The 11,433-nt window shown below is 44.4% G+C and overlaps 1 protein-coding gene across 1 annotated transcript; it reads right to left on the bottom strand.

Annotated features, from left to right (window-relative positions):
• Positions 1-1,538: 1,538 nt before the first annotated feature.
• Positions 1,539-11,123, bottom strand: wfs1a (Wolfram syndrome 1a (wolframin)). Its single transcript, XM_031871990.1, has 12 exons — positions 10,094-11,123; positions 9,159-9,710; positions 7,921-8,000; positions 6,342-6,486; positions 6,078-6,251; positions 5,729-5,806; positions 5,515-5,645; positions 5,203-5,340; positions 4,794-5,039; positions 4,156-4,434; positions 3,879-4,042; positions 1,539-3,721 (listed from the first exon to the last, which is right to left on the bottom strand). The coding sequence occupies exons 2-12, from the start codon at positions 9,703-9,705 to the stop codon at positions 2,551-2,553; spliced, it is 3,153 nt and encodes a 1,050-aa protein (XP_031727850.1). The 5' UTR covers positions 9,706-9,710; positions 10,094-11,123; the 3' UTR covers positions 1,539-2,550.
• Positions 11,124-11,433: the final 310 nt, after the last annotated feature.

The following is an 11,433-nucleotide window of genomic DNA, read 5'->3' as shown; positions in this document are numbered from 1 at the left end:
CTCTACGGACGATATCTCCAAAATCAAGCAACTCGCACCAAAACAATCTAGATTGATAAATAGCATTACAGGTAAGAGACAAAATATGTATTATTGATTTTGGGGGTGAACTGTTCCTTTAAATCCCCAAGAAAAGAAGACAATTGTTCAAATGTATGTTCCACTCTCTCTTCTCACTTTTCATCACGGTTTACAGACGGTTACGCCTGCTGGCTAGCGTCTATATTTTGGTCTTCACTGTCCGCCATTGTTGTTAAATGCAGACACGATTGGTGTAACAAAGTCTACAACTCGACAAAATCCACACTGACAACCCACAAGAAAGTAGTTTCCATAGTGACAGGCCACCTGAAGCGTCGTACGAGTCGCCAGGGCTCAGTCCTCCAATGGCGAGCTGTAGTTTAGAGCAGGTCAGTTGTAATCACATCATAACCGCTGCCACATGCCACCAGCGAGAGGATTCATGTTCAGGAGCACAGCAGCAGCATGTTGCCATTACTCAATGCTACTAGCGTGTATATCCATCATACTTTAAAAAAAGACAAATCTAACGATACAAAAAAACTCAAATGAGGTGAATGAAAGGAATGTGCATTAATAAAATAATCAGACAAAAAAATGTGTCCTTTTATGTCTGTGTCTATATTTAATGGGACATCTTTTTTTTTCCTCATCAATGAATGACTTTTAGACCATAAATCAGAATAAAAGTGTCCAAAATGGGGAGCAGTTTAAAAGACAAGTTCTTTATTCGTCATTGCACGCTCCCGTAAACTCCATCACTAAAAAAAGAAGGCACTCAAATTCACAGTTTACAGGCTGTAAATCAATGATTGTCATTCACAGGTAAGTAGAGGTTACAGTTGAACGCTGTTCACATATATGGCTTTGTATTCACCAAGAGTGTTATATGCTGATTATCTAATCAGTTTGTCAAGATATTGCTACCCTGTGAAAACTGTGTATCTCAAAGAAAAAAACATTTTTCAGATAGTTCAGTTGTAATAATTGCTTTTTAAATAATTTTGCTGAAGAAGTAGGAGACTTTTTTCAACTAATAAACAAATTCAGTTTTATCTATACAGTGACTGAAAGCAAAGTTAAAAACTGTGACGTTTATTTTGGGTTTATAAGTGTGACTAAATTATCACAACATCACGGCAATGTCAAGGCACTCTGTACTCTGAAGCAAAACAAATTATTTCAAATATTCACACCGCTGGCTCTCTAGTTCTACGGAATGGATGCTTTTCGATGTTTTGGTGGTACATCTATACAGTCAAAGATGCCACCAAAGATTTTTTTCGAGGAACTAATACGTTAATTCATTTTGTTTCCCTGAGGAATTCAGTGGTGTTTATTTATATTAAATCATAATTAGAAGTCACCTCTCCAAGTTACTTAAAGCTACCATAAAGAACTTTCATTTTGTGTCGATTTTGGCGGCCCCTGTGGACGAAAGGGTTAGTGTTTCCAAGCACCAGAGTCCCTTTAAAAAAACTCTCATTTTACTGCAGCAGGGTCTGACGGTCCTGGTTTTCCAGTGCCTCCCTTCCCTCCAGCGGGCCCACAAATGCAAACTTTAAATGAGGTTGCTGCCCCATTGGCCATCTTTGCATTGGCAGATTGGTGTGTGAGCGTGTAAATCAAACCATGAAACTGAGACTACGACACTTTCACAAGTTTGTGGGCTTATAAACAGCCTCCCTTCAAAACTGAATTAATGTTTTATGTTTGCTTTCCAAATGCCATTTTATGTGCATTGTAATTCAAGGCACAGGACCATTTGATCATTAGTCACAAATAAGATTAAGACCGGAGCGTTTTAAGACCACAAAGCTAGACAAATCTTGGCTAACAGAGCCACAAACAAATATTCTGTCACACAACCTATATAAATAAATAAATAAATAAATAGGCAGATGCATATTTAAAAATGCACTAATGTAAACACACAAACTGTACATGCAAAACATACTCCCAATATTAAGACATTCCTTAATACTAAAGCAGCAACATTTATCTTAAAGATAACTTTTACTCCGATAATATTTCACTTTTATCAAATATACAGTGTCTCTAGGGATCAGAAGTGGTCAGCACCCAACATTAGTTTCCCTGCATATAATTTGGCACCATCAAATTAAGTTTTGTTCTTCTTTAGAACAAAACTTATTGAAACATCAACTTTCTGAAAGTAAGACCCTGGACACAAATAGAAGATATTTATTTTCTCTTGGCAAGAAAAAGTTAAGTCAAAGTCATTGTGACAATGAGTCCCAAGTGAAAGCTGGTATCTGACCATTTTTGAACTGCTTTCAAAATACATGAACTGAAATGATAAAATCTTTGTAAACGCATGCACTAGTACAGGAAGTACTTCAAATAAAATAAAATGCTGTCACCTAGCTGAAATGTCAACATAAAGGTGAGCAGTAGATCCATGTTGGATCAAATTGTAAACATTACCATAAGTCACATTAGTTACATGAACACATGACAAGAAAAAGGCAGAGATCCAAGTGAGTCATTATTGCTTGAGCTTCAGTGTCAGGCAGTGATTTTTGCAAACAGGAAGGGAGAAAAGAAAAAATCAAAAGCGAACTTTAGGGCTCTCATCGTGGTGCGTCTCCAGTCCCTCTCAAACTTCACCTGCCGGCCTCCAGCCAGCAGGGAGGAAGCACAGTCCAGACAGTGGATCGCCTTCAGCTCGAAGGCCGGAGCTTTGGCTCCTAGACGGCCATCCAGCTTGGTGCCGAACTCAACCATATCGCCGGGATTAAGGTTCAGCAGGACTTGCCTGAACTCATGGCTGGCCATTAGGATTACATCCCCAGTTGGGTCCCCCACACCTCCGTTCCGGAGCATCCCCACGGTCACCTCAAAGAGGTGGCTGTCGAAGCGCTTGATGTGGCAGGAGTGTTTGGCCAGAGCCTTGATCTGACACATCTCTTCCTCCTCTTGCATTCGGAGCAGTATGGGCAGCGTAACTGTTGCCGACGGCGAATCGGCTGTTAGGTTTGAGACAGTGGTGTTCTTTGGCTCGCATTTGGGATACGTCTCTCCGTACAGGCAGCGCAGCCATTCTCCCATGAACACCGGCAACATGTTGATGACCGACTGTGCCCCATTCTCCGTCTCGGCCACGCGGACGTGCTTGAAACGACCCGCCCACGTGACTCTGTGTCCGTGCAGGTGGCTGCAGAACAGCTGTGTCTGGGCCATGCCTTTGGTTTCCCAGGCGGGGGGCCCGCACACCTGGCTGTACTGTCTCCAAGTCAGGGTGGAATTGTACACCTTCTGCCCCTCTGCGTGGTACACGTAGATAGAGAAAAACAGGATCACCATGGAGATGCAGAGTAAGATGAGCTTGACTGGGCCGCGGTCGGTCAGTGAGCGGAAGACATCCAGAATGGACATGCTGAACCGCGTCCACAGCCGCAGGCTGACAGGGATCGCGCAGACTACCAGGGTCACGATAACCTTCGTCAGCTCCAGCTCCAGGAACCACTTCAAGAGCTGGATGAAGAGCATGGCGGCGAGGCCTAAAGCCAGAACGGGCAGGGCGAACAGGAAGAGGAAGTAGGCCACGCAGGTGCGCATTAGACCCACAATGGAGGAGCACTGGAGGAGCACCACGGAGAACTCGCACCACATGAAGCACACCAGGTATGGAACCAGGTAGCAGTAAGTCCCCTTGAAACCACGCATCCTGGCCATGCTGAAGGTGGAAACAGACAGGAGAGAAAATAAATGCTTTTGTGGACATATATTTATCAACAAAAAGCTGGGGTGGACTTTAAAGCCCACTGACACAATCCAGTGTCTGAACTTATGTTCAACAAACACATCCAATCGCCCCAAATGCTCCTGCTCACCTGAAGAACAGATAGAACAGATAAACATAGAGCAGGCAGGGGAGGCTGAGCTTCAGCACCACCGACTCCCCCAGTGGTAGCGTGGCCAAGGTGCGCCCCAGGCACCGCAGCACTGTCATGTTCTTTGGCAGGAACTGGGTCAGGCAACACAGAGATGATGCAACCTGGATTAAAAAAAGAATATCAAATGGGCGAGTTAATAGGCTACAGGATGCAAAACTGTGATTCTGATGATTTAATAGCATATGGTATGCCCGGTGTAGTGTGCCCCACTGACCTCTATGACCATGGCTCGGCGTGCGTACGTCGCGGCTGTGGGGCTGAGGCTCTTGTAGCTAACAGCAGTGAAGAAGATGGCCACGGTGGAGAGCTCAGAACAGGGGATCCAGCCCTTGTCGGCTACCGGGAAGGAGAAGATGACGAAGAAAACGGACAGGATGAAGTAGAGGTACGGCTCCAGGTTGTTCCACCCGAAGTTGGTCTCGGCCTGCTCCACGTCCAGGCTGGGTTCAAAATGGGTCAGCAGAGACGTCAGTGCTTTGAAGTTCTCCCAAGTCTGTGAAGGAGGATGTTAAAATGAATAAAGACATTGCTGAGAGTTAAAAAATAAGATTTTGAACATCCATAAACCCTTATTGCCAATTTTGAGACATTGGTGCTCTTAAGATCAGCATCCACTGGCCTCTCCACTGCATTCTGACAGGTCAGAAATGGTTCCGCTTTATAACATAATGATAGGTGACTTGACTAGATGAGTTAGTTTGTGAAAACAGGGATGGACAAATGGAAAACTTCTAAAATGTTTATCCACATTAGTCAAGTGAAAAACAATTGCAACTACATCATTGTCTTGGCAGATCAGAGAAACGTGTAGAAGCACAAAAGAAATCAGGCTCAATTGCCGACCGCAATCACCTTGCTGCTCTGGAGGACACGCAGCGTGCAGATGATCATGGAGATGAAGGACAGGTAGAAGACGAGCAAGGGGATGACGAAAGCGAACAGGTCGACCGTCAGGTTGCTGATGATGAAGAAGAAAATGAGCGCGTTGACGTGCTGCGTGGGGATGACCGTGCTCAGCCACTGGACGCCGGCCCGCGACGCCCAGTCCACCAGGTGCTCCTTCATCTCGACGATGCCGCGCAGCGGGTACTGCAGCACCTGGGCCGAAGACAGACAGACAAGAAGGGAGACCGCAAAAAATGAAAAACGCAGAAAAAAAAACTGGAAAGAGAGAACTGAATAATACAACAAAAATTGGACAGATATTTAATTAAGGATAATTCAAGGAATATAGAAGGAATTGTGATAGAGATGTGATTACCATTAAGCGCGACTTCATGTCCATGGCTTTTTTCATGGCCCTGTTCTGCCTCGTGTCCATCATCATCCCACTTCGGCCAAAACTCCAAGAACGTTTGAAGGCATTCTTGTATCCTGATGGCACCAGCTCAGCCTTGTGCTTTAAAACACAATTACATGCACACAAATACACACACACACACACACACACACACACACACACACACACGCACACACACACACACCAGTGTGAATAGTTGCAATTAAAAATAAAACGCCATCCATGTCCTTATGATGACGGATTATTTCTATTGTTGCTGATTGGGTCTTTTACCTCCCCGCTGCTGTCATTAGGTTTGGGGCTTTCAGTCTTGGCTGTGACCTGGCGGCCAGCTTGGGGTGATATACCTTGTGCATACTTTTTAGTCATCTCAACAAAGTCGTCCAGGTCCACCAACTGTGTGGCTGAGAGGACACAAAGAACACAGTTATAGGGTAAGACACATATCTGTGTCTCTCTTTCTCTCTCTCTTTGTCTGCGTACTCACACTCATTGCTGACCATGCTCTCCAGGACTTTCTGGGTCTGGCCTGAGGTTGGACCAGGAATCCGGCTTGCAGTGCTACCTGTTGGTGAGGGACGACGACAACATCAGTGGGTTACAAACATTTCCTTGGATGCCGTGTTGCATGCAAACTGATAATCTCCACCATGGCAGTTGAGAATACTGGAATGACAAAGGGGAATGATTTAACAGTGGCCATCATTATGACAACATGCCACAGCATTCTGGACAGTCTGTAGTACATAAGGCTGGATTGTCACAATAAAAAAGAAATAAAAAAAACTTGATGGCGTCTTTGTTCATGTGTCTGTGATCGTGTGCGTGCATCCTACCTTGCACTGCATTGACCTGGCTGACATTTTCCAGCAACTCAGCCACAGCCACCTTCTTCTTCCTGTCCGGGTTGAGTTTCCAGTACATCATCATGGCCGCTTTGCGCACCGCCAGCTCAAACCTACTCTCTGTTGACAACTTGCGCATGTCGGCCTCGTTCTCTGGGGTGATTCCTAGTGGAGGACAATGCACAGAAGGAACAGTTAAGGAGCAACGAACGCAAGCATGCACGAACAAAGTTTACGGTATTCTGTTACTTTAACCTTTTTTCTGGATCCAACAGCGCTGCAGTGCACTCGCAGCACCTTTTCTTCCCTGTTTAGCAGCTTTAATCAGCCAGTTAACAGCCAGCCGATTGTTTAGCTCTGTGTCCTTCTCTTTAGCAAGACTCAAATGGTGCTGACCCAGCTGAAACACAAGAAAAGGGGAGAATAATTCAGCTTGAGTGGGCTTTGTCTAAATAAGTATAATCGGACAATGTCCTCCATTAGTTTGGATAATCCTCAAGGCACTGGCTTTATAGGGACTATTTCTTCAATAGAAAGTAGCTCCAAGTTCATGGAACCCCCCATCTGGACAACAGATGACTACAAAACCCATAACTCCCTGTCCCTGTGGCCATCAGTGTCTCCGTCACGGCTGACTAAAACGGGCAGCAGAGGCCCCAGTGGCAGATCAAGTGACTGGTTTCTAATCTTAACTGTCATTTCATAACTTTCTTCTCTCACAGTTATCATTAAATGCGTCTATTTGTAGAGGACGAGATGTGTCTTTATTCGAAGTGGCTCCTGTTTGTGTCTATGTTAGATACACTAAGCATATATAATTTCATGAACCTGCTTTTATTAATAATAATAATGCATTTTATTTGTAACGCACTTTTCATTCAGAAAATCTCAGAGTGCCAGCGTGCATTGTGAATCGACAGTAATATCAAGCTACACTCATACAGTAACAATAAACTCTGATTCCCTGTGTATTACTGTGGAGCGGGTCTATCATGGTATATGAGATATTATTGGAGCCTCTGATCCATTCCTCATTGCATGTACATCCAACCATGTCACATGTTTGGACATGTTCTCTTACACACAGCCCCTGTGGTTATTTAGGTGTTTGGTGTTTGCAAATACATAACTTATTAGCGTGGGACGGCTAGAGCCACAAACAAACCACTTGATAGGAATTTACCCTTTCAGAGCTGCTGGCTCATCTTCCACATCTAGCCCCCCCCCCCTTCTGCTAGCACCTCTTTTTACATTTGTACTCGTTGGTAGAGAACGTAGAGCAAATAGAGTATGAACATTTCATTATTATTCCTACAAATTCAGCGCAGTGCTGAAACACACTGTAATAGTGTTCATAATGAGTTGCATGCCCGACAGTATTTCGGGGTATCATATTGAAAGCCTAAGGATCATCTTCCAAGTGGCCAAAAATAGACACATGCTCGCAACCAGACTGAGTCAACCAGCCGGATTGAACACAATGCCAAGTGCCAGTCTGTGTGCATGCGGGTAATAGAAACAGTGTGTAGTATTTAGCGGGGATCTATTGGCAGAAATTGAAAGTTTTCTTTACTGTATAATCACCTGAAACTAAAAAAAAGTTGTGTTTTCTTTGGCTAAGAATGAGCCGTTTATATACGAAGCGTGTCCTCTTTCTACAGCAGCCCAGAACGGACAAACCAAACATTGGCTCTCGATAAGTACATTTGAGTTTTTGAGTCGGTCACCATCGTGCTCCTACACGCTAGGCACACGGGAGAAGTTTTAGTTGGTTGCAATCTGCGATCTCGCCACTAGATGCCGCCAAATCCTACACACTGCACCTTTAACTCACCCGGGTCTGGGCTCTGGCGTCACCGGCTTTGGCCTTCTCCTCTATCTGCCCCAGGGTCAAGTCTTCTTCTGGTTCTTCATCTGGAGCAAACAGCAGGAGATGTCAATTAATCAAAAACCAATCTCCGAATCAATGGATTACATAACACCCTCGCCCCCATACTTGTATAGCGGTATAACTTTATTGAAAGAGGAGTGTGATTTTCACAATTACAGCGATGAACGAATCCCACCTGACATAGAATTTGTAGCATGAGAATAACAAGAAGTCAGAGGCGGAGTAAGTGTGAGAATCTGTCTGTCTATGCAGATATCTTGTGACAAGCCCCCAGAGCTCCGTCACACACACACACACCGTGCCCAGGCAGCTACGATTTCACATCATTACTTGTCGATTGCATTGAGTTTCATGAGTGTTAATGTCTCCCGAGTGTCCTTTAAGTGAAGGAGTTCATCTTCTTCGCCTGCGGCCCTATTTCAAATGTCAAAGTCTCTTATTCTCCGCATAATATCTCACTGGTGCAACCAGTTTGTTGGTTTCACTTTCAGCAGCTCTTAAATATAATGATGGTAAAATACCACAAAGTTTAAATGAGTATTTAATAATATGTTTACCATGATCGCCATCTTAGTTTAGCATGTTACCTTGCTAACATTTGCTAGTTAACCCTAAACGCTCAGCTGAGACAGATGGGTATGTTATTAGTTTTGCAGGTTTTTAGTCATGAACCAAAAATCGTGGACGATGGCAATCTATTCAATAGCTGTTGACATATTTCCCTAAAAGCCAAAAGTGCCAAACTGCTGGTCACTAGCAAAACAATAAGTCAAGGGATCACCAAAGTTGGTAGAATTCATCCTCTGGGGATGCGTAGCATTGAGAATTATACTTGTTTCTGTAAAAGCACATTTCCTGAGGCAGTGAGGGCCCTTAACTTCTCATCATGAACTCAACTTAAGTGTGTCCGCTAGCTGGTGTCTTAATGCACCGGTCCCTTGTGTTGTATTTCACTCTGATATTATTACTAGTATTTTTACATGTTCATGTTGGTTTTATTTGGAGAGTATTTTTGATGTCTATGCTGATGATGCTGTTTTGTATTGTTGATCAGTATTTGTTGTTTTGTTTCATTGAAATGGTAATAAATTCTTTAATCTTGTATGAAGAGACATTCTAAAACATGACTACGCGCGACTTCTGCTCTCGGCGCAACTAAAACTCACAAACAAAGGCATTACCTTCCTCCTCATCATTGGCATTGTCCTCGGCCTTCCGAAGTCTTTCCTGTATTATCACCCGCTTGGCCGTGGCGGCAAAGGTGCGTTTCACTGGGGTGGCGGAAGAGGCTGCGGGAGCCTCAGTGGAAGCAGTGGAGGAAGAAGTAGGGGGATCTGTCAGAGAGTTACAGGTCACGCTAGCTGATGTAAAGGAGGCAGATTTGAGCTTTGAAAGGGATGCCATTTGGGGGATTTGAGGGGTAGAGCGGCTGGGAGAAGAAACAAGTGGAGGTTTGCATGGAGGAGGAGAGGAGGGACTGGAAATGGGTTTGGGTGGTTTGGATGGAGTTAAGGGCTTTGACCCCTTTACAGATGGAGGGCAATCCATCGGTTTAGATTCTCTGGGTTCTGTTGGTAATTTGGCGGGGTGAGAGGGAGCAGCAGGGAGGTTATTGGAGACGAGTGAAGGAGGGGTCTGTATGGGAGGGGGAAGAGAGGGTCCATCCACAACAGGGCGTGGCCCCTGGGTGTTGACAGCAGTTGGAGTTGATGGGAAATCCTTCTCCATATTTTCTGGAAAAAAAAGAAAAAAAAAAAGAGCCTAAGTAATTTGTAGACAACCATACACTGCAGCAGAAATAATCGAGGTCATTTCTAATAGTGAGTCATGAGTGAAGACACAGCTGGCAGGGTTGAATTCGAGAACCTTCTCTGGATATTTTGCACCTTATGACACCTTCCCTTTGAAAGGAGAAAGAGTTTTGAAACAAACAAAACAAAAGAGGCAAATAAAAAAACTTTTAAACTTTGAAAGGAAACTACAGAGGGGTGACATTAAATCAGTTGTACATATGCATCACAATAAATGTGCGAGCATACGGGTACTTCCCGTTAAGCACATTCTCAACACTAAACCAAGACAGCTCTGACTAAAACAAAAAGAAAAGAACCCTTACTTGGCAACTAAACGAGCAGATTTCTTCAGGGCACAAAGTAAATTGTCATCCCGGATTCAGAAGTTCAGTCCGTCGTCCATGCTGAGCTCCGTGCGCTCCGCACAGTTCCTCGAAACCGGAGACGCGCACACTGACCGCGACCAAACTCTCATGTGTCTGGTCTTTAACAACACTGCAACTTCAAGGCCCCGCCCTGGCGGAATAGCCTCGCTCCCGATAGGGAGAAATAAACGCCAGTCTGACGGTCAACGTATCTGATTGGCTACTCTGCGCGTTCTCGCTTAATACCCTTGTGAAGGCCTTTTTTTTCTTTTCTTTTTTTTACCTATTGCGATCGTCTCCTTGAACGCTTTCTCACCCGTGTCTCTTTTTGTGGCTTTAAAAATAAATTATTTCAAGTAGCGGGGTGATGGGTGTATAATGAGGCTGTCGTTATTTCAACTGCAGTATTTAAGTAGATTATGGGGTTCCAGGTCAAAAGCTATATATATGTAAGCCTGCTCTTAATCGAGGCTGACTCTCTCCCATATGGCACCGGTTGACAACAAGAGGGACACACACACACACACACACACACACACACACACACACACCACGACGTGGAGACATTCAGCGATATTATAACGCGGTTACACTGTTTGATTGAAACAGCTTGATACTTCAATAAGAACCGATACTGCACATCAAAAGCATCGGTCTGAAATGCCATTTTCTATTAGATTTCATATAATTAAACATAAACTAATCTAAACGTAAACATTAGTGCCTTCATCATTTCTTAACGCCAGGAATAAGAATTCGAGATATCCTGCATTAATTCATGCATTTGATCATTATGAATCATGCGTTAGTTACGTATTACTCAAGCATATGCTTTGCACCTTTTTCATAAATAATAATCAGACCCACTCCCATATAGGCTATGCGGTGTATAGATGTATGCTAGTGTTAAGCTGCGTTTGTACACGAGCTCCGTAAACTACATTGTTCCTTTGGGAGCTGTCCACCTGCGCGAGTGCTGAAAAAGACAGCTCCCAGTTTTTCTCTCTCCATCTTGCGCCCTTTCCTAGAATCCCCATGGGGGCGCGTGAGAAGGGACAGTCGGTTTCCGCCTGGAAGAATGTCTTCTCGCATTTGCAAACATCCCACGAGCATGCAGCAGGCCTCCGGTTTCGGCTCAGTGGAGATAAAAGCACCCGGGAGCCCCAGTCAAGCCCCACTCCCGTGCGTGTCAACTCTGAGAGCACATGCCCATTTGACAAAGTGTCTCTCCCTCCAGATGTGGGTTAAAGGATGACACATGCTGGTTTAATCCGCTGATGTGACACGCACAGCCCCCC

The sequence above is a fragment of the Anarrhichthys ocellatus genome, unplaced genomic scaffold (genome assembly GCF_004355925.1).
Source record: "Anarrhichthys ocellatus isolate YVR2014 unplaced genomic scaffold, GSC_Weel_1.0 scaffold61, whole genome shotgun sequence".
NCBI classification, from domain to species: Eukaryota; Metazoa; Chordata; class Actinopteri; order Perciformes; family Anarhichadidae; genus Anarrhichthys; species Anarrhichthys ocellatus.
The sequence above is the reverse complement of the archived record's forward strand: the minus strand, read 5'-3'. Positions and strand labels throughout refer to the sequence as shown.

Bases quoted from the DNA above. Each gene is read 5' to 3' on its own strand.
- wfs1a (XM_031871990.1), bottom strand. From the start codon at position 9,705: ATGGAGAAGGATTTCCCATCAACTCCAACTGCTGTCAACACCCAGGGG. The intron at 8,001-9,158 runs GTAATGCCTTTG...TGTTTGCTCCAG, and splicing joins TGCCAATGATGAGGAGGAAG to ATGAAGAACCAGAAGAAGAC. The intron at 3,722-3,878 runs GTGAGCAGGAGC...TTCCACCTTCAG, and splicing joins CTGTTCTATCTGTTCTTCAG to CATGGCCAGGATGCGTGGTT.